The sequence below is a fragment of the Gossypium hirsutum genome, chromosome D10 (genome assembly GCF_007990345.1).
Source record: "Gossypium hirsutum isolate 1008001.06 chromosome D10, Gossypium_hirsutum_v2.1, whole genome shotgun sequence".
NCBI classification, from domain to species: domain Eukaryota; kingdom Viridiplantae; phylum Streptophyta; class Magnoliopsida; order Malvales; family Malvaceae; genus Gossypium; species Gossypium hirsutum.
In genome coordinates, this window is record NC_053446.1 from 3,147,618 (window position 1) to 3,171,879 (window position 24,262).

The following is a 24,262-nucleotide window of genomic DNA, read 5'->3' on the forward strand; positions in this document are numbered from 1 at the left end:
TTCGGCTTTGCCATTGCTTGGTTGGCCCAGTTGTGGCTTTGTAGGTAGGTCACATGCTCTCTGACACTTTCACTTCTGTTTTTATTCTTTGTAGTTTATTGCGTTAATATATCATTTGATTTACGTTTGATTTTAATGTTAATTTTTGGTAATTGAGTTTAGTTTCAGTGTTAAATTTGGTATTTAGAGCAAATGGTATAATGTAAATGAATGTCTCTAATAAAAAGAAGGGTTAAATACTATTTTGTACTTATATTTGCCTTTGATGTTTAATTTGGCACTTCAATTTTTTTTATTTTAATTTAGTACCTACGTTAAACTTCAATATTCACTTTGATACCTAGAGCAAATGGTATCATGTGGTCCAATAAATGATACAAATGGTTGATAGCGTGTGCTAAAAAAAAAAGGTTAATAACTTAATATGCTATTTGATACCTGGGTTTGCCTTTAATGTTCAATTTAGTACTTAAGTTTTTTTTGTCTCAATTTAGTACCTGAGTCTAACTTCAATATTTACTTTGATACATAAGTTTTTTAAATTTGATATTTGAGTTTTTTTCCAATTAAATACCTATGTTTTCTTTGCTAGAGCACACGTGTCTAATATTTATTGGGCCACATAATACTATTTGATCTGGGTAACAAACTGAACATCAAAACAAAACTTAAGTATCAAACTGGGACAAAAAAACTTCGTTACTAAATTGAACATTAAAATTAAACTCAAGTCTCAAATGATATATTAACCCTAAAAAATAGGTATTTAATGGGAAAAAAACTCCGGCACCGGAATTGAAGATAAGCCAAACTCATATACTTTACTAAGATGAAGAAAATTTCAAGTACTAAAATAAAAACTGAAGTCATACTAATGCACCAAATTAAAACAATAAAAACTCAAATACTAAATTAAAGATCGAAAACAAATTTAAATACAAAATAGGTATATTAATGGTAGTGAAGAGTTGATCATATCACCCTCTAAAAGATCATGCTGTCTAAAGCTTTTCTGGGTTTCAATTATTTTCACCAACAACACTAAAAATGTTTTATATAAAATGACTTTAAAGAAAAGGTACAAAGCAATGTCATATACAGATTCTACACAGTGACACACCAACTAGTGGATTATCCATAGCCTAGATCTCTGCAAATTCTTGCTCACTTTTTTGAGTTTAATTAATAAGAAAAGTAGATAAAAAAGCATATCCACTAATCAAGGGCAGAGATAATAATAAGCTATTTTGGCTTACACCTGCTTTCCCACATTGATAGATATTTTCATTTCAATTTAACAAATATAGAAGATTGTGAAAAGGGGCCAAGAATTTTTTGATAATATCATAGCAAAATAAAACCGTTGGAATTTGGATACCAAAACAGTGAGCGGTAGTAGAGCTATGTACCAAGAACAAATAAAAAGAGACCAGATTTATGACATTGTACATTTGCCTTTTATCAATGGCAACAACGCGCTTTTGTCTGCTTCCCAATTTGTTTAATCATTTCATTCACAAGCATGCAGAAAAAGAAAGCAGCCATTTACAGATGAAAGGTGAAAAGGGAATTCACCCTTGGATTTTAGCAGCTCCATAGCTTTGCAGTTCACTTGCATCCCACTCCTTAAATCACTCTTTATTAGTTTTTTTGTTTGTTCATTAATGTATTAAAAATGGATAATAATATGAATATACGAATTTTTTATTATTATCTTGAAACCCTATCTTTCCACTTGTTTTTGTTTGTGCATCTTCCTAACAATTTGCTTTTTTTGGTCTAGATGTTGAAGATGTTTTTCCCTATTAACTTGTTGAATAAGGAGTCACGTGAGCTGATTAATAACAGTTGTTTAGCCAAAACAAGGGGCTAAGAAGCCTAAAACCTTTACTTAATCTTTTATTTGGTGCTCATTCTTGAAATTTGTTGATACAATACGACAGGATTACGACAGTTCACATAGTGGTTGTGCGAAAACTCATTTAGAGATTACAAGAAATCTTGGGTTCCTAGTACTCTTTACATGTACTCAATGTCAAGTGCTTGTGTATGGAATTTTAGAAGTTAAGTCATTGTGGGCTTTTGTGTTTGTATTTGGACATCATTAACGAGTTACATGTTGTCTTCTCAGGGCCTTCTAGTCTGCATGACAATTGACTTATGTGGTGTATAGATGGAGGCCAATATTTGTTCTCTTGTTGGGGTTTGCTTGCTTGATGAGGTTCTTTGGCTAGGTAAACATCTTGGCAGGGTTTTGCTGAGCAACGTTACGAGTGTACAATTAAAAAAATTTCCGTTGGCTATATCTATAGTTAGGATTATTTTGATATATATCTAATGTGTTTATATCTACAGAGTTCCCGGCTAGCAGACTTGTACTTATTCAGTCCACAGTTGCTACCATTCCTAATTACTTTATGTAATGTCGCATGCTTCGCATAGGCATACTCAGTGTAAGAGCCCATTTTTGCCCGAGGCCCGAAACCAATACAGACCCAAAGCCCAATCTGAACCAGCCCAAACCCAAGACCAAAACAGACCTAACCCCTAACCCTAGCCTAGCGCCGCACGTCCTTGCCCCTGGCCTTCTCACCTGCTCCGCCGTTCACCTGCTTTCTGCCATTTGCCCAACTGCCCGCCTGCAACATAGAGCAAACAACACACAAGCACTAGAAGACAACAGAAACAATAAAGAAATAGAAGTTTAACAGTTTTAAAGATTTGGCTATATAAGCCGAACACAACCATTGTAAAAAAAGAAAGGGGAGGATGGATCTGGTCCTTTGCAAAAAAAAGAGATCTCTTTTTGTAACTCTTTGCGAGATTGGAAGAAAACAGAAATAAAAAAGGTCGTTTTTCGTTTATTTTATTTTATTTTATTTCGAAACAAAAATAAAAAAAAGGAGGCATTTTTACCTTTTTGCCGTCACCGGAGCGTTCGGGAGGTCGAGGAGAGGCATCGGAGAGAAAAAGGAGAGACCTTTGGTCTCCCTACCGCCGTGCACGGCGGCGCCGGCGCCGGCGACCGGTGGCCGGCACGGTGGCTCTTGCCCAGGCCCTTGACCGGAGAAGAGAGAGGGGGAGAAAGAGTTCTGAAATTTTTTTTAAAAAGAGGGATGAAATGATTTTTTTTTTAGGGGGGTTTGATTTATATAAGGATCCAAAACGGCGCCGTTTTGGAAGGGTCAGAAAGCCCCTAAAACGACGCCGTTTCTGCATAAGACCCGAGACCCGACCCGTCTGCCTTAGGGGATCCGCGTGTTTTAACGGAAGGGCTAATTGCGCGTTTAGCCCTTCCGCTTTTTTAATACTTTTAAAATTAGGTTCTTTTAATTTTTTTAAATTTACCCAAAATTTTTTCCGTATTTTCAACTTCGTCCTTACTCGAACTATGCCGTTTTAAAGGAAGGGTAATTTTCTTTGATGGACCCTCCATGTTACATGCGTGTTCAGATCAATCCCTCTCCTTTCGTTTATTTGCGCTTTGAACTCCCCGAATCTTGTTTAATGTTTAATCTGATCCTTTAGTGATTTTGTTTATTTTCTTTACAAATTCTATATTATTATTGTTATTGCATTGTTATTATTATTATAATTGATTTTATAGATATATACATATATTATTATATATTTCTACATATACTTATACACATTTTTTTTGTAATATATATATACATAAACATACCTTTTATAATTTATTTATACATGCCTATATATTTATAATACACATACATATTTCTAATCTTCGTAAATAGTACATATTTTTACATATATATATTTGTATTACTTCTATTTTCATAATTTTTATGAATATCTATACACATATATATTTTTATGAATATATACACATACTTATGTGTCCCCTTTTTATATATATGTAAATCTCCATATATTTTACATATGCATATAAATTCATATTTTTATATATTTTATAATACATACACGTACGTATACTTTCATATTTTATAATTCTCGCATACATACATACTTATATCTATAAATATTATAATGTTATTCATTAATCATTGTTTCATTTGATGGTAATTTATTCATTTATTTACATGCTCTTTATTATTTTACATAAGTGTTTTATTTATTTTATTTTATTTTATTTTATATTGTTTCACATATTATTGATTTGTTTTTTTTTTATTTATTTTATTTAGTTGTTATGGCCTGTATTATTTTTATATACATTTTCGTATCTATCATGGTGTTACCACGCATATCGATAATGGAATTAGTTTCCATCCCTTTTTTATAACGACTATATATGTTGTTTTGCTCGGTATGACAAAATTTGTTTTTTTTAAGATGGCATTTCGTGTTTAGATTCGTGAGGATCGTACCCTAACTTACTGGGTTTCAATTTTCACGATAAATCTAAATGCACGAATCCTTTTAAACTCAATTTTTAAATGATCTCGGGATTTAAAAAAATCGCGTCCTAACTTACTGGTCGTGATCTCGTTTTTTAAAATCCGAGATGGCTAAATTTTTTTAAATAAGTATTTTTCATTCGCGTATCGGGAATTCGAGACATTGTGTCCTAACTTACTGGATATGATTCTCTTTCTCGAATAACGTGAAATATGTTTCTTTTCTAATTTTTTTATTTTATTTTAACACGAGGATCGTATTTTTAATTTTTCCAAGGTTCTCAATTTTTGACATTAAGACATTAAGTAATCAACTAGGTACCAATTTTGGGCGTATCGAGGGTGCTAATCCTTCCTCGTGCGTAACCGACTCCCGAATCCGTTTTCTGAATTTCGCGGACCAAACTTGGTGTTTTAATAAAATCAAACCGTTTATTAAAAAAGACCACTTTTCGAGGTGATCCAATCACACCTTATAAAAAGGATTGGTGGCGACTCCTGTTTCATTTTTTTCAAAACCCAAGTCGACCCCGTTTTTCATCCAAAAAATGGTGTCAACACTCAGCAAACTGGATCTTATTAATAGAAATTTTTTATGAGGTGGCAGTGAGCATTCAAAGAAAATGCATCTGGTTAGGTGGGAAACTGTTACACTTCCCAAGGCTGAATGGGGAATTGACACTCCTGCTAAACCAAAAAACCAATCCCTTCTTGTTAAGTTGGGGTGGCAATTCATCCACGAGAAGGATAATCTCTGGGCGAAAACGCTTGTCGCCAAGTACCCCTCGTAACCCCCCTTCGCTTGACTAATACGTCCTTTACCTGGATCTCGCTTAGAAAGGTTAGTCCTCTGCTGGAAGCTGGTATGAGATGGGTGGTACGGGTGGCACGATTGTTAACTTTTGGAATGATAACTGGTCTGGGCTTCGACCTTGAGAAGTTTTGTCCAAGGGCCCCTGCGAGCTTTGGAAAGCACTTGGACCTTTGAGCAGGTGAGAGAGGGTCGGGTCTCTATGCAACCCCCGGGAATTTTTGGACTACTTTTTTTAAGTACCCCTATATCTCGACCCGCTTCATTGTTCAGATTCTTTTTGTTGGAGTCCCTTTAAATGGGGCATTTTCTCTTTATCCACTGCTAACGCTCTTGCCCTCGACTCTCCCCCTATAAATTCCAACAACGGTAAGGAGCTCTGGACGACAGTATGGAAAGCCAAACTTCCTTCTAAATTGAAAGTCTTTCTGTGGAAATGTGGGTTGAAATCTCTCCCATGAATCAGGTTCTGAGCCGAAGAGGCTTAACTGTACTTGATCAGTGCCCATTACGCTCTAATCTAGGGGAGAGTATTCAACATTTGTTCTGGGATTTCCATGTCACTATCACAGATTTGGAGTCATATCCTTGTTACATTTCATTGTCTGTCAATTCCCATGATTGATCGGGTTCAGTGGCTAGATGCCAACCTATCTTCCTCGATGTGGTTGCACAACCCATGCCTAATGGTGTATTATATGCATAACCAATTCTTGTACAATTCTAGCCACACATATAAACTATATATTTATGCTTGAATGTCAAGTTTCTATAAATGAATCCTGAAATTAAGCTTTAGCAACTTTACCAATGTATTACATGAAACACTAATGGTGTTCTTGTTCGATATATTTTACAATTTAATGCAATGAATTTCAATTTTCACAAATATCTATAAACATTTCCGACTCACCAACCACTTCAATAAATGCATATAAATTTGAAACATAATTAACGTGTTATAACAATTTTTAGACCCAGCCATCTATTTATAGTACTTTTTTTTGCTGTCATGAGATCAAATTTCAGACATTTGGAGGGTAAGGAATAAAGTTGGTGGAAAACATTGAAATGAGTTTGTGCCTAGGATATTCGTACGTGAAGCACTACAAATACATGAATATGAATATCAGAATATATATGGATATGGAAAGGGTATAAATAAGGAGCCTGATGGGATTCATCTATATCTGCAAATTTCAGCTGCAGTTGAGATATTACAGGGCAAAATCTTCAGTGGCAGGCAGTATATGGCTCCATTCATCAGGCATCAGCTGTATGGAAAATTGCAGTGTGTTCTCCGCCAATGGAGATTTGTCCGGTAATTCCGGTTCTGCAGCATTATTGCTGTTCAGTGTCTACCAGCCGGGAAAAGGAGCACTACATGGATGTATGTATATGTATAATGAGGGGTGAGCCGGATGACACCCTGTCGCTAGCCTAAATGGTACCATTCACAAATGTCTTATATACTTAGCGTATCCTATTGATTTACCATGTGCAATTGATATGTCTGTTCAAACATTGGACAAGTCGTTTTTACTCTGTAACCCACCACCTCATTAAGTACTCACAAAGTTATGAGACAAAATCCCATGGGAATAATACTGAACCTATTTAAAATCCGCCGATTTGGATCGGACAACACTTTACAGATTTTTTTCAAAAAAAGCAATAATCCTTCAATTATGTATATATTAATTGGATGTCAACCAGGTTATATGGCTATATGTCCATGGTATAAGATTTATCTTATTTTTCTTCAATTTTCACATTTTCTTTAAGTAACAAAGTCGGTCCAAGTCGTTTTTCATAATCATAAAGAAGAAATAGAAAAAAGTGTATGTTATTTTCATTGACGTGCTTGGCATGAAAGATGGAAACATTGAATAAAAAATAATTTTTTTTATTTATTACTTAATAAAGTTGGAAAATAAGAGAAAATAAAGTAAAATATTTAAAAAATGCATAACTTTTAAACAAACTTTTATTTCTCTCATTTTCTCATCCTACAGACTATATTCAAAATTTATTTTCTTTTCACTTTTTCATTCCGCTCTTTCCATCCTTTTACATTTCCACTTAATTAAACATACTTTTAAGGTGTCAAATTATGATTTTAATCATCGTAATATCATCAAATTTGATATTTAATCCCTTTACTTATTATCATTATTGGTGTGTAAGGAATTAGTTGGAACTATTAACAATTTTAACATTTTCATTATTCATCTTATGTGGATTTATTTACATTTGATTTTTTTTTCATATTCGTATTTGCAATCATGTACGGTAAAATATTTATATAATTTATATCACGCTTATTCTTTTAGAGATGACTCCGTTTAAAGATTTATATTTTAGACTTTTTGACGGAGAGATTGCAAGAGCACTTTATTTGGTCTTAAAGGAAATGTTATTTGAGTGCAAAATTTGTAAGTAAATTATTATTGTCGATTACTTTACAACTAAACAGTTAAAGGAGAAAGTTTTAGTGAAAAGCTGATTTAAGCTATATATATATAGGAATGAGATTACAGAAAGTTTATTGAAAATGGATTACCCTACGAGCATTAATGCATTATAAGAAGTTTTGAATAACGTAAACAAATTTTCTGATGTCCATTACTATTTTGATTGTCATTATAGGCAGGTCTGGTTCATTTCCAATGTGCAAAAATCAACCAACTTTAATATATAATTTATAGATGTTTTATTTATAGTAAAATCCTAATTATACATGTTGAAATCTAGTTGAAGAAGAGAAATATTCTACTTTAAAGTTTTTTTTCTATTTTTTAACTTAGACTTAAAACTCCAATTCTAATAAAATCAAATTATTATAAGTATAATAATTAAATCAATAATTAACTTAATTATAGTTAACTAATTAATTATATAATATGTCTCAAATTTAAACTTTCAAGTACCTCAACCTTGTCATTGAACTAAGGTCTCATTCGCATTAAATATACCAGAGCTAAATCATGTATATTTTTTAAGACTAGAAAATTATGGTATGGAGAAGTACTATAAAAAAATTCTCTTTGTAAATTCTTTTAAAAAGTTTTAATCACATTTATCAAAATTTTTAAAAATTTTCATTAAATCCTTTAAATATTAAAATTTTTAAATAAACCCCGAAAAAGTTAAATATGCTTGATTGCATCCCTCTATTGAGGATAATTCCTCCCTCTTTAAAACTTAATTGAAGACAATGTTGAAAACATACTAGGAAACTGTCTGAGGCAACCCTTGACAGCAAATATAGAACACTGTATTATTTTCTCTTAACATTAGAAGTATATACATTTCAGACCCTTATTGTTATCTTCCTCTGTCTCCTCTGCTCAGAAGGCTAAATAACTGTCTAGCTTCCAATTTAAAGGATGACTTTACATTTTTGCCTCTTCTATCACTGAAATATATATAGACTTATAAAAGCAAGAGCCACATATTGTTGCACCAAATCTATGGAATATTTTCCATGATATACTCTGCTTGATCTTACATGTCTTACAAAGCCATTACATAATTATACCTTATCCATCTTGTTGTGCATATTACTGGCTATGTAACAGTCTCCCAATGATTACTCATATCTCCCGCATTGATCAGCTGCAGGCATTTTGACTAAAGGAGTTGAGCAATGCCTGAAAACAAAGCCTTCCGTGCCATCGGTTTAGCGGAAGCTAGCTGCTATATGAAGGTGAAGCCTGCATTTACTGCAAAAGAGCTATTGATTAGGAGAATGAGATGATTGTGTGAGTGAATGGCAGGGCAAATCTCCTTTGGCAAAATCGAATTCATATGCAAGAGCATAAACTTTTCTGCTAAAGGAGACATGCTCTGTAATTCCTCAACTCCACATACGGATATGTTTTGATTTCCTTGACCAGGTTACAGACATTCAAGAGCAGTTCTATTTATAGAGTGCTAAACATACCATATGATTTAGTTTCTAATTTAGTATATGCCAATGAAGAAAGTGGCATATGCCAAGTGATGGCATTTCCCCCTCATGGGATCGTGGTCCTAATTTGCTTATGTATCTTTTATTTTTCTATTCTTTACAAAAGTGATGCCATTTCTCCTTATTTATGTTGCAATACTTACACAAATGATCATATTACTTATGGAGAAAAAATGTTGACATATGCATAACATGCATGCACGTAAAAACATGTAGCTAGCACCAACAGAAATTGTTCCTTCATCCCTTCCATAAAGAACACAAAATCGTATCATAGATATAGGTAATGGAACATGCCACTGGATCTTCCTTGTCTATGCTCTATGACCATTAACTTTTCCTTTTCTCCTACTTTTTCTTCTTCGGCAAGGGTGCCTAATAATCATTATTGGGACAAAAGGGAAACAAATATTCGATGCTTCTCTTTATGGTAAATTGGGTCTCCTGCAAATTCTTGTGAGCCGTGTGACCCTTAGAGGAGTGAAGGGGGCTTAAAACGGGGGCAAATTAAGAATTTTTATTGGGTGGAATTAAATTGTATATTTCTACGATCCTAAAAGTGTAATTTCACTATTTTAATAGTTTATATTTTTATAATTTTTAAATGATTAAATTAAATTTTTATCATTTTTGGGAGTCAAAGTGCAATTTTATCATTACTAATTTAAATTTTTATAAATTATAAAGAGGTCTAAATAAAAAAAATTATTTTAGGAGACCGAGACCCTTGTCAGCCACCCTAACTTCGTCACTGCCTTAAAATGAAATACCTTAAATCTAAACTTGAACCATGAACTTGAAATGAATCATGATGAACTTGAAATGAATCATGATCCTTAACATTGGGCCATTGGCCAAATGTGTTTACCACATTCTCAAAATGTAAGATTAATTCACGTACGGATTTAACTTGTATAGTTGTGTAATGTATAAATTGTACTTAAATAATATAAAATACATGAATTTAAAATAATGGAGATTCGAGCTAAAATGACAAAAAAAAAAACTAAAATTGATTTGATCCATATTTATTTGCCCCAAAACCAACCAAGAAGCATTAGAGTCTGGGAGTGATAAGGCAAATGATGAAATTGTTATAAAATATGTATGGAAAAATAGAATTTGAGACTTGATATACTTTCTTTAATTTTTTTTTTGCATTTAAGATACAATAAAATCTTAATTTAATCTTAATTTAATTGTTGAGATAAGACGAATTAGGCCGTCTAAATGAGTTTTAAATGCCAATTTGAATGTCTAGTTACTAGGATGAAAATAAATTTTTAATTCAATAAATTTAAATTGGACTGCCGCGATATCCAAGTTGGCATTTAAAACCCATTTGGATTGTCACGTAGGACTGTCGTTGGTGAGGTAACAGAGCTTAACGGTAAAGTGACTACTTCGTAACAAAACGATAACGTAAGTGACTAAAACGTAACATTTCAAACATAAGTAATTAAAATGTAAGCTAAGGTAAACAAAAGTGACAATTTTTATAATTTATCTTTTGTTTATTGATAAAGATCTTTTTTTCTCGAACTAGATTTGAATAAATCGATAACTATTAAATAAAGAGGCAGTGACATTTCAACTCTAAAACCCTAAATCAAAAGGTCAACCTACTAGATTATGATCCGGTGCTGTGTTAACATTTGTTAGTTGATGAATGTCAGAACTGTCTAGACCAAAACCTTTTCGTGATATTGGACCTAAGAATACAAGATCAGCAAGGTAGACTAGCTACATGCTTTTTTTTTTCTTTTTTTTTTTACGAAAGATGAGCATAGCGCAAATTTATACAAAAACCTTTATTGCTATACAAAAGAACAAAAAAAGGAGCGGCGAAAGGCAAATGAACCACAAGTGACCAAGATAAGAACAAGACAAGGATATGGCAAGGAAAGAGCATAGTGTTAAATCCTTTTGGAATGTGCTTTCATGGGGATCTCTTGGAATGTGCTTTATTAAACTTTCTTTTTCATTTTTTTTATTGATATATATCTTTTGGTAGACTTTAGTGTTCAGAAAATCTAAAGCTTTCATTTCAGCTACATTTGGAATTCCACTACCTATTTCATGCATCTGTTTGAATTCTGGACCACCTTGTCTCTATTAGACTATCAGTGGTTGCTAGTTGTTAGCTGGTTGGTTAGACTGTTAAGCATTGCTTATAACTTCAGTAGTTAATTAGTGCAACAGGTTCAGTTTACAGATGTTTATCAGCTACATAACTTTGTATAAATAATGTGTCTTGTAACGATATAGGTACTACTTTTGCTTCCTCAATAATACTTCATCTCTTTCCCTTCACTTTCTCATTACTCTTTTCCTTCTCTCTTTCATTTGTTTTCGCAGCTACCAAACATAGTTTTCGGTATTCTCGTCCCATTCATCAATCTCCAAGGCAAGTTCAAAGCACTACACCAAATGTTGATTTGCCGTCCTTTTTCTTTAAAGGCAAGAATACGTAGATATGAAGACAAAGTGACAACAAAATAGTTAAAACAGGATCAACCAATTTGATTATAATCTAGTGTTATTCATCAATGTGGTCTAGTATGTGCAAAGGGTTATTTTGTTATAAGGTGAGGAGGCGTTATAATTTAATAAAATAAAGTGTTGAAGAAAGATAACGAAGAGAAGATTGGAGCAGACCCTAAAAACAAGAGATGGAAGGAAATGGTGATGGAAGCAATAAGTGGTTAAGAAAGGTGAAAACTACGATGACTGTTATAATTGTTTAGAGAAATGTGTAGAGAGAATTCGTCATATGCTTAAGTTTCACAAAATTAGACTAACAAGTCTCTAAATGAAATCTTTGAACCACTATTTATATCTATTCCATGACATTTATCAAAAGGATGGTTATAAAATAAGTGACATATTTTATAGAATATGTGGGAGAAATGCAAGTTAATTCGTAAGAACGCAATATGAATAATAGATAATAAGAGTAAAGGAAATCACGTTTACGTTGCTAGTAGCAAATAATAGAAGAGAATAGTGGTGGATCTTGCAATTAAGTTTTAGGGGGGCTAACTAAAATTTTTAAAAACTTAATGGGTTTTAGTGAGAATTTTCAAAAATTTTGGTAGGTCTAATTAAAATTTTCAAAATTTTTTGAGGTTTTATGAAAATTTATAAAAAATGAAGAGTCTAATTGAAATTTTTAAAAATGTTCAAAGGTTTAAAAATAATTTTCAAAATTTTTGGAGAAGCTTAATTAAATTTTCAAAAAAATTTAAGGGTATAACTGAAATTTTCAAAAATTTTAGAGGGGCCTAAGCCCTAATGAAGATCCACCTTTGGAAGAGAAATTATAAAAATAATGGGTATAATGGTGGTTTCGTGAAAGTTACACTTATTTTATCAAAGAGAATGCTACTTACAATTTTAAATGCAATTTGCACGAACTAATTAATAAAAAAATAAAAGGAGAGTAAACACTTACACTTCTTAATCTTAACTCCACAGCCTTCTCAGCATGGAGTGTAGTTTTCAAGGGATCATCTTTTAGGAAACATCAACCACTAACAATACTATTAACAAAAATATTAATAACCAAAAATAGGTATCTACACTCTGAAATTTGAGGCTGAAGTTGGGCACATATTTGAACATTTGATGAGTGAAAATTGGGGTTAGAGAGGGAAGTTAACTTTTGTGAAACCTATAAAGGATGATGCCATTGCCAATGGAATCAAAAGGGAGAGAGAAGAGGACCACTTTCGCTTAGAAACAAATTGGATGTGCCTCGAATATACTGTTTTATACTGGAAAAAATACGAGTCGATCCGTACTCATTTTCAAGTCATGCTAGCTCTTCACCAACAATATATATAGGCCATAAGGGTTTAAACAGTGCATCCGCAAAGTAAAATGCATGGATCGATGTATTTGGTTTCAAAGCTAAAGATGGAAAAATGCTTGGGTGCATTACTGGGTGAATCTCCTTTGGAAGGCAACTAAAACTCGGTTACATCGCATGTTGGCATGCATGTGGTGGGCGACATGCGATGGCGATGCCTAGCTCACTGCCAAAGGAGATTTGCCCCGCAATTCAGCCATGCAACACGTTTAGGGAAGCTGTACCATCATCATCATCTACGCTTGTTTAAGTTTGATGTAGCTAGATTCGAGATATTAGTAAATAGTTTGCTTAATTACTTTTACAGCATGTTCCTTTTTATGCTTCGAATTACGCAGACAGGAAAACGAAAATGCTAGTAGTGTTTAATGCAGTTATTAATTGCAATTCACACATAAGCATGTCATTCTTTTATTGCAATTCTACGGGAATTTTGAAAGCATACCTATTGGAACCCTTATTCAAAATTTTGATGAAATTCATCTAAACTTAAATTCGACTAATTCGAACACTCGAATTAATTTAAATCTTAAATGATTCGAAACTGAAAATAACTTAATTTTTAAATTATCAAAATAATAAACTTAAAATGATCCAAATGATTAAAATTTCAGTTGATACAAATTTGATTCAATTTGAAAGATTTAAACCCAAAATGAATCAAATAGAATTATTTTTTCAATATATTTTTTTAAAAAATTTAAGAGGAAGCAAAACTTAGTTTCTAACTTACGAAAAGACTTTAATTTTTTGGTTCGAGAAAATTAAATTCTGGCTTTAAAATTATTGTAATCATTTTTCAACTTTTTCCCTATAACCCTTCCCTTTTTTTCTTTTTAGAAAAAAGAAGTAAAGTGAAAAAGGTTTGAATAATAAATAGAAAAATGATTGAAAAATTGAAAAATTATATTCGTTCACATTGGTTTCGACCGTTGCCTAATTTATTTCCTTCTTCCATGAATATACTATATACTTTCCTTTTTCCAAATCCCCAAATAGCCCCCCACTGACTTAAGCGGTCAGTTTCTTCCTCACGTTACCAAAACTACCCTTCATTGTTTTCCCCCGCAAATCTCGTACTCCAAATGATTTATAATTCATATATTAATAGTTATTAACCTACCAAATTTTATAATAATAATATTTTAATTATAATTATGGTAAATAAATATAATATGAATATACATAAATCTCGCAACAAATGGAAATGGCTAAATCTTTGTCATATCAAAATATCAATTTTGTATTCCGATAGAGGATGGTTAGAAACCCAAATATAAATAGTAAAATAAATATGAAAAACATCAAAAAAAAAAATAAAGGTTTAATTATGCATTCAGTCTTGTATTCTTTAGACTTTAAAAATTTAATCTTTTTTACTTTAGTTTCTAATCATTTAATTGATCTACTTGTCTAGTTTGAAAATTAAAATCTAATTAATAAGAGTGCTAGTGAATTTTCATTAGATTTGTATATTTGATATTTTAATATTCAAAATTTTAATTTAAAAAATTAAAGTACAATTGATAAAAAAGATTCAAATTTAAAACAATTTAATTAATAATGTTATCAATTAAATTTAAATTTTTGCAAAGAGAGACTAAATTCCTAGGATTAAAGTAGAGGGATCAAAATTAAAAATCTCAAGAGTATAAGGACCGAGTGGAGGGATTAAACCTAAAAATAAAAGTGCAGTAGCTTCTAGTACCCCCCCCCTCTGTTTTATCCGTGTTTATACTAAAGTCTTGTTTTTTACGGCTTCTGGTCCCTTTTCTCATGGATGGTTCAAAGAAAGTCATGGAGAGCTTTGACTATCTATGGTTTTTCAACAATGTGCTCACTTTAACACCACTCCACCACAAGCTCAACCCTCCCCCCACCGCGCCTTCCGTCGACGTCGATGCCGCTGACGAACAAAAACCGCCCAAACCCGACATTCTTCTTCACGAGGCAGCAGCACCTGTCCCTGGCTCTGAGATTCCTGTTCCGAGGTGTCCCAACTGCGGCGAAATCGCCGTCGTCACCGACCAGCAGCGAGTGGTTCAGCCATTCGCAAAGGCAACGGAGAAGCCCGCGGAGAGGAGGAAGAGGCGGCGGCGGAGGAGGAAACGGAGTAAGAGAAAAGTGCTGGGAGAGCTTGATTTGGGGTTCTATGGTAACTTGGATTCCGAGTCTTCGTTTTCTGAAGGAACATATGGGCATAAAAGCTTTGATAGCCGACATTATATAATGAAAATGCCTCCTTCAAACGATGGTTTCGCCATGAAAGAACATCTTAAATCATGGGCTTATGCTGTCGCTTGCACTGTCAGATAATTATCAGTATTTGTTACTGCAACTAATTATCAACTTGTCTCCATGACTATTGACGTTGTATTTTTTCTTTTTTCTTTTTTTGCAGCATGTAATTACTAATTAGTATGTTCTTATGTAGCATGTAATTACTAATCAGTATGTTCTTAATAACCAAGGTTAATTACTTAATTTTAGTTGTTTTGTTTTAATTATGGATATGATAATCATTTTTAGAATTCAAATTCAAGCTTGATGGGGTTATCTCAAGAAATTGTAGTGTTTCAAAAATATTGCTTTGAATTACATTAACTTCAATGACAAAAAAATACCAAAATCGTACGTTTCCATTTTTTATCCTTGCAATGGGGAAACTTCCAATTCCAAGGCTCCTCCACATTTTGCCCCAACATTTAGTATTTTGTAGTAACATATAAGATCAAAAGAAAAATCATGAGGCATGATTGTTAAAGTAAAGACCAAGAAACTTTCACGTGAAGGAGAAAGATATGTGGATGTATAGAATCTACTTTGGTACGATGAAAAATATATTAAATTTTCTGATAATATAATTACTACCCCTCAATTACGATTCATTTTATGGTTCCACAGCAACACATGGTTCTTTTCAGGTTTAGTTTTCTTCTAATCGTTGTTGTCATGAGGTTGCAGAAACGGGGAGTTACTTGGTCGTGTCTGTTCGGCCTAATCACCTGGCGTGATCAGCTTTTGAAATTGTCAAAACTTCTCTTACCTGGGCACAACAATTTGAACTATGCCTTAATGGATATAAGATCAACTCCCTAAATTCGGTTGATCAAATGCACTTTGAAGGAACGAGAGTTCATTTACTCTCTGGTGGTGCAATGGCTAGAGACATCGGGAGTGCTTTTGTTGGAGGTGTGATACGCAATCCGGTTGGTAACTGAATTTTGGGATATAATTGTTACCTGGGCAGATATACAACTTTTAAGACATAAAGGCATTTTGGATGTGCTTCTCATTTTATTAAATAAAGGCGGCAAACGGACCACAATTCAGACGGGTAATTTAGAGGTGATTCAAGCCTTGACTGTTAAGAAGTCGAATTATTCAAGTATTACTTTGCTTAGAAGGGTTCAGCGGATTATGAATTCTGAAGGACAGTGAGAGAACAAATATTTATTAGAGGTTCTTCAACAAGACAAAACATGTGTCGCTTTTGAGCATTTGATTTGATGTAACTTTATTTTATTTATCGCTAACAAAAAAAAATCATGTGTTAAATTACACATTAAAACAAAATTAATATATAAATTTAATATTTATGCCTAATAAGTATCACTCAAATATTAAAATTCATAAAATTTATATTTTATTTAATGGAAAATTTTCAAAAACAGTCCTAATAAATTGTTTAACTAATCAATCATAATAATGTAAATTTCTCGAAATTTCATATATACCAAATATAATTTTATCTGCATAACAATTACTTTCTTAAAAATAATATAATCCAAAAATCAGATTTTATTGAAAATCTTAACATTAAAAAAAGAAAGAAAGAAAGAAAGAAAAAGTACCCAACCACATCCGGTTTTCTGAAAGCATCCAAGAAACTTCTCATTTATTTTTAATTATTTTTCTATATAGTAATTATAGTACCTGTTGGAAGAAAACAGTGTTTTCACTGTTAATTCCTCAGGCATGCAATTCCTTACTTTTCCCCTTTTCTTTCTTCACGTTCAACTCAGTTCACATTTTGACCCACACCTCTCTCTAAATCCACACCCAAAAGATTTGTTCATCATTTCTAACTCCTCAGAACAATTTTTTTACTTCGCCAGAGGTTTAGGAGAAGAAAGGAACTAACCATAGAACTTACGTACCACCCATTAAATGAATCGAAATTGGGTTTTTGTCTTTTGGTATGAACAAAAACATGAGGAGGTTTTTTTTTTTTTTTTTTTCTGACATGTTTGGTCAACTTTTTGTTTGATTCAAGCAGAGATGTTGTGTAATAAACTTTATTGCTGCCATGTTAGAAACTGCGAAGGCCTATCTACATCAAGTTGCTGGTTGGGGGTAACAGAGGAGAAGGCATTGGTGGAATCATTCAAAAAAAGAAACGACATTAGCAAAAATAAAAACTTTTTATAGGGTAGTGACAAGTTTATGGTAGGGCCAAATTTGGGGTCACATGCAAAGATCTCGGTTTTATTGCGAGGAAACAAGGGAATGATGCCCAAAATCTAAATATTTAATTTATTCATAATAATATGTTATTTGCTATATAGTTACGATTCAAATAAATAAATAGAGAAGTGGGTGGTGATTAAGTCAAACGCAATGAAACTAGGCATGTCTTGCCTAATCCATAGCTACTACTTTATTTAATCTATTGGTTTATTGTAATGCAAAATTTCATTATAAAGTCAAGTTCCATATGGGAAATTAGGTTAACTAGTTGATTATTTTTAGTGATTTTTGGTTTATTGAATGCTTACGGGATTTTGATTTTGTTCAAAAGTTCGTCCCATATATTGTTTCAAGTTCGAGATGTTTCATCTACCGCGGTAATAAAAAATTGTTTAGAGTCTTACCACATTAATGGTTGAAGATTAAAAGTATTGTTGATCGAAAAAGTCATAATAACTTTTGGAGATCTTTTTTTTATTCCCAATTTAAGTGAAGAGGCTTTATTCAAGCAATGAAAGCTCTTTTCTTCCGTCATGAAGTTTAGGTTGTTTGTCTTTAGTTTGGTACGGAACTAAGGCTCTCAACTACTTTCTTTGTTCATTGTAATCGAGTTTGTGACTTTTGTGCCTTTTGTCTTTGTGAGATTTTTGTTCTTGGTATGCTTGTACTTTTTTTTATGAAATGAATTGAACTTTCAATAAAAAAAATGTGATCGGAAAAATAAGAGTGAAAAACTATTTTTTTTTGTAAAATAAAGTAAATCATCTTGGTAATTTTTTTAAATGAAATAGTTTTTAATGTCACATGATTCGCATGTAATTTTATGCATTTAATTTTTAATTAATTTTTAAATAACATATCTTTTAATTATTGTTACCTATCATCGATTTTGATATTTTTTAATTTTTAAATAATATATAAATTTTGAATATATAAGAAAGTAAGCTATAATGTTAATTTGAAAAAAATTTTAAAAAATCAAGTAAAATAACATGCATGAATTATAATAGTTCATGATATAAATAGAATATATATTTATACTAAATTAATAAACACAATTAATAATAGTGCTTGAAAAGTAATGGTTGATATTTGACTCTTTTTTTTTTAACAAATCCGGAAATCATTTTTTAACTACACCAAACAAATAATACATAGATAAAAGAAACAATTTCAAGGGTGATTGTTTCTTCGAACAACCATTGCTTTAATGCTTCATTCTTTTTTATATAATTTTAACTTATTGATACTAACAACCTCCATTTTTTTATCTGTAAATTTTTTAGATGTTCCTTGATTGAATATGTCTGACACTATTTATAAAGCTTAACTTAAATTTTAATTGATATACAACTGTAATATTAATTAAGTGATAGTTGTATACAAGTAATAACTTTATTTTACATCAATAAAATTAGTGTAATTAAAAAAAATTAACACAACTTTGTTATGCTAAACTTTTTAACTAATAATTGTAAATTTAATTTTAATTATATTTATCACATTTTTTTTTTAATTCTGAGAGTCCTATTCAAGTAATAACTCTATTTTACATCAACAAAATTAGCACAATTTTTTAAAAAAAAAACACTAATATTAACACAACCTTTTTATGTCAAAAGTTTTAACTAATTACAATTATCACAACTTTTCTTATATTTTATGTTTAAAGTTCTATTCAACTAATAATTTTGTTTTTAAAATTAAAGCAAATTTTTTAACTAATAATTCTAAATTAAATTATAATTATTTTTAAAGCTAATTTAGTAATATGATAGAAAATAAAAGATATTCTATTCGGTTCAAAAGTTTTTCCAATTCGTGTTTTTATATATATTATAGATAGTTTTTTGAGTTAATTGCACATTTGCACCAGACATCCTCGAGATATGATCTCCATTCTAAATTGATCCCCAAACTTCAAACTATCGATTTTATATTAATCATGTCTTTCTGTTATTAAAATTGTTAATTTAACTATTAAATAACATATCAAATCTTATGTGGCATAATTTAATATGAAAATTTCAGTAAGAATGTTTAGGGATGCAATTAGAACGTTTTAAAGTTTGAAAACTAATTTAGAATGAAAGTTATAGTTTGAGGATGTATAGATTAATTCTAATTTTTTATATCATTATTTTTACAATTTTAAAATAAAATTTTCTATTTTTTATCAATTTTCAATAAATTTAATTAATTTCTTTTTGAAAAATCAATCCGCTGCTTTATGATATATTTGTTTAATAAAAGATAAAATAAAATTTGTCCAAAAATTAAATAAATTCTATTTAAAATAATAAATAATTCTTCTAATTTTAATGGTAATTTTTGTTTTTAACATGTTGAATCTAAAGCTATTCATGTAATAGGTTTATATATATGTTTAAAATTTGATATGATCATTTTAAATATGCTCCATGTCAGATAAAAAAACTAGCATTTAACACCTATGTTAATGCTAGGCTAAAAGGACTTGATTGATATGACATTGATATTTAGAGGACTCAATTAGAACATTTTGAATTCTAGAGAGCGATTTAGAATGTTGGTCATAGTTTGGGGATGTAAAGTGAAATTAACCCTTTTCTCTAAGAACAAGAAACTGGGCTTAATGTGGGTTCATGCTCAAGCCCAACCTAGCTTGACAGTGGACCGTTAAGCCACTATTGTTCACTGCTGAAGTGACTTCCCAGAAAATCAAACCGCAAAGCCACAGCCCATTAGAAACGCAAAACAAGAGAGAAAGGAAACCGGCGAGGCAAAGTCGAAGGCGGAGAAGCGCCGCAGATGACGGAGCCAAGACGATTGAGAGGTCACAAGGCCACCGCCACTTGCTGTATCGCCTCACGTGACAAGCCCGGCCTCGTCGCCACTTCCGGCGAAGTAACCCCTACACTATTGTTCTTAATCTCCTTCGAGTTTCAATTTTCACTGAAGGTTGTCTGTTTTAATAATATTACAAAAATTAATTTTTTAAATTAGGATGGTTGCATTTGTTGGTTTGATATGCGATGCAAAGATGTGAAATTTGTTATGGATGTTAGCAATGAACCAATTTCATCCCTTTGCTTCAACTCAGGTCATTTTCTATCATTTAAAAAAAAAAATTCTTAATGCATTTCTAATTGATTTTTCTTTTAATTACTTATTATTATTTATTCTTGGCATCAAATGCAGGAAATGAGAATATCATCTATGTTTCCACTGGAAATGAGGTCAAGTGCTTTGATGTGCATACGGTAATTTTATATTCCCATGACTGCTTTTGTTTTGATTACATTTGAAATTTGCTTATAAATTGTTCGTTTATAGTTAGCAGATAACTCATGGAAGCCTTTGGAGAGCTATAACTATAATAAAGAGGAGATAAATCAGGTAGAAATTTGAGATTCTTTGGGAAAGAAATTTAAAGATGCTTTAGTTTATGAATTTGTAAAGTTTAGTATGTGTTGGCATATTATATTTTTTTATGTTTATGCAGGTTACTTGTAATTCCAGATCATCTTTCCTTGCATCTGCGGATGATGGCGGTGAGATTAAGGTAATTCGATTTTCATTAGTTTAATGGTCTGTCTTATGCTAGTAATATAAATTATTATTGCCATGAAGAATTTATTTCTTGGTTTATTTAACTGATAATGTTAAAACTATCAATGAATAATATATCTAATGTCATACGTGCAGGTTTGTAGTTTTGTTTTCTAGATAGATATTGTTTGAATTTTAACATTTTAACCTCGTATGGTCATATATGTTGCAGATCATTGACATTCGTCAGAAACGTATTTTCAAGACATTGAGAGCCGGACATACAAGTGTATCCTTACTCTTTAAGCCATTTGCCTGTTCCTATTGTGTATGATAATTTAATGTCCTGTGATTTATGAACTGAAATTTCCTGGCTCTATATTTCATTTCTGGAAAGTTTCCTTTCGAGCCCTCGTTTTTACAGTGAGACTTTTATTGACTTGCTATTATGGTGATCCGAAATGGGGGGATTAGAAGGTGGTTAGCTATTCATTTCTGGTTGGAGTTAGCTTGAATCTTTATCCTTCTTTCATATCTTTCTCGCCTTAACACATCACAGATTTGCAGCAGTGTTCAGTTCATTCCTTGGAGACCTTGGGAAAGTAGGTCTTTAAGGTTTTATAGTACTCTTTTAAATCTCTAACTTCGTTTTCTCTTAGCTGTCCATTGCAGTTATTCTATTTGAATGACGATTCATAATATTTTTACTCTATTTTAATGTGGCAGTCGTTACTGGAGGTCTTGATTCGAAGTTTATCATATGGGACTTCTCAAAAGGGTGCCCATCCAAAATTGTGGATTTTGGTATATATGTCTTAAAAATTCTTTGTTTTGTGGTTTTATGGAGGTTCTTCAAATATTAAATGTGTCATATCTACAGCATTTTTATAATATCATTGACAATGAACTTAAGCTGGTGCATCTTTGCTCATTGTGATTATTCTAGACAAACACAAGGCTAGTGCATGTTCAATTCTCGTATTTTTGCCCCTTCACTGCAGGCCTGCCCGACATGCATAGTGGTAGTAATGCTGGACAATGTTTAAATCCAGCTTTTGTTCACTCAGTAAAAGTTCCAGATGTTGATATGTTGGACAAAATAGGCAAGATATGTGTTGTGGCAAGGGGTGATGGTGTTATTGATGTGATTAATACAGAATCAGAACTTACAGCCACAAAACCTAAAAGTTCCACGAAATCCCGAAAAGGAACTCAGTCCAAAGGAAGCGACGGTGGAGTTCCCGATGAAAATGGAAGAAAATGGTTGCATTTAGATTACTCTTTAGGTGGTCATACTGCTGCCGTGTCTTGCATGACATTTTCGTTGTTTGGAGAGAAGGGGAAGTTCCTTGTATCGGGTGGAAACGATAAGTTAGTCAAAGTCTGGGATTGCTCTAGGTGTCTCGGTTCATGGCAGACAGGAGATACCAACGAGCTGCTACATTTGAATATCAATTTAACCAAAAAGGTGAATCTCATTGCTTATTGTACTGTATATGTTCAATTTCTCTTAAAAGCTTCTCGTTTTTAACCACTTCTGTTGCCAGGTTAATTGGCTCTGTACAACTCCAGCTGAATCGGACAACCTCGTTGTCTGTGACACAACTAAACTTGTGAAGGTCTACACTGTTTCCTAAACCAAAGCTGCGGAATCATCACGTGAGGTTTGTCATTTATTACTGTTTCTGGAGTATGTTGTTGCCAAAGATTGACATGGCATCGGGAGCACTAGGAAATTATGTAAGCTTGAAATAGTTGGTTATGGTGAGTATTATCGTTGTTGAAGAAAATACAAAGGAAATAAATATAATCCCATAGCTGTTACCGTGTTGATGTAAAGTTGATACTGCAAATTTTGGAGTAGTTCATTCCTTTTACCTTTCATCCCTTGTGAACAAGTAAGCTGACTCCTTTCACTTCATTATACTTAGCATTGGACTGCAAAGCAAAAATAAGTATTGTAGCATGATAAACAAAGGTTATGTAACCCACACAAATATAATCATTTATTTGTTTTGCTTAAAGGGTCTTTTTATTTATTTAATATTATTTGAACATGATTCTCACGAGAAAAATAGGTTAAACTCTGCTCTTTGTGTAAGTTGTGGATTTAATTTTTATACTCTAATTTGGTTAGTTTTAGTCCCCATGCATTTTGAATTAGGCAATTTTACTCTTATACTTTTCAAAATTTGAAATTTGGTTTCTCTAGTTGTGAATTTGGTTTTTATTCTCCAATTTGATCATTATTAGTTATGCTTTTCGAATTTTCAGTGTTAAATTAGATGATAACAGTTAAACTTTTAATTAAAATAGCGTGGTTTTTCTATGAATATTATATGAAAATAATAATCTCACATAACATATGTTTGCAGTATAAGATTTTGAAAATGGCTAGAGGTGTAGCTAGAAGGTTGACGGGGTCTTGCCCCCAATTGCCAAGCCAAGAAATTTAGAGCTCAAAGTGTAATTTTACTATTATATTAATTTGTGATTTCTTAAAAATTACAGGGACTGCATAAAGAATTTTTCATTTTTGGGACAAGTCACTACCTGATCCCTCTCCCTCCCCTTATTTAAATGGAATAATAACAATTTTAGTCCCTCTCAATTACAATTAAAAATAGTTTAATTCAACTCTTTTTAAAACAAAATTTTTAGCTTCACTTCCCCAAACTTTTATAATTTTATTTTGACCTCCAATACTAAATTCTTGGCTTCACTCTTTAAAATAATAGAATTTAACTTAATAAATTTAAAATTATTATTTAATTAAGATTGAAATTTTAAAATTTAAAAAAGTATAAATAATAAAAATGACCAAATTAAGATATAAAAATTAGGCATAGATCAAAAATTAAGATTGGGATTTGATTAAAAAATATAAGTCTTCAATAAGGCTGAATAGAATATGCATTTTTGGGTAGCAAAATCAATGTCAGAAAACAGAGGTCCATGACAACAGCTACGTGGTAGGGACAATCTGGTCTGGCCAAATTTTGGTACATGTTTGGTTTGGTGTCACTCCTCTTCCATTCCTGACTCATTATCTTAACCTTTCTTTTTCATTTTTTAAATCATAATAATCTTAATTTGTTGATTATAAACCCAGTTGAATAATGTTTATTTGCTTCTTTTTCCAATTTATGATCTTTGCTTTTCAACTTACTAGATATGATATTTTTCTTCTATTTTTTGAAATCTCCAAATGTATGAGACAGTAAATT

General features: G+C 31.8%; 1 protein-coding gene across 1 annotated transcript; it reads left to right on the forward strand.

Moving 5' to 3' along the window:
- Nucleotides 1–20,149: 20,149 nt before the first annotated feature.
- Nucleotides 20,150–23,059, forward strand: LOC107909646 (WD repeat-containing protein 53). Its single transcript, XM_016837261.2, has 10 exons — nucleotides 20,150–20,390; nucleotides 20,490–20,586; nucleotides 20,685–20,746; nucleotides 20,820–20,882; nucleotides 20,989–21,048; nucleotides 21,268–21,324; nucleotides 21,595–21,637; nucleotides 21,762–21,839; nucleotides 22,037–22,503; nucleotides 22,583–23,059. Exons 1-10 carry the CDS (start codon nucleotides 20,295–20,297, stop codon nucleotides 22,670–22,672), a joined length of 1,113 nt encoding a protein of 370 aa, XP_016692750.1. The 5' UTR covers nucleotides 20,150–20,294; the 3' UTR covers nucleotides 22,673–23,059.
- The last annotated feature ends 1,203 nt before the right edge of the window (nucleotides 23,060–24,262 follow it).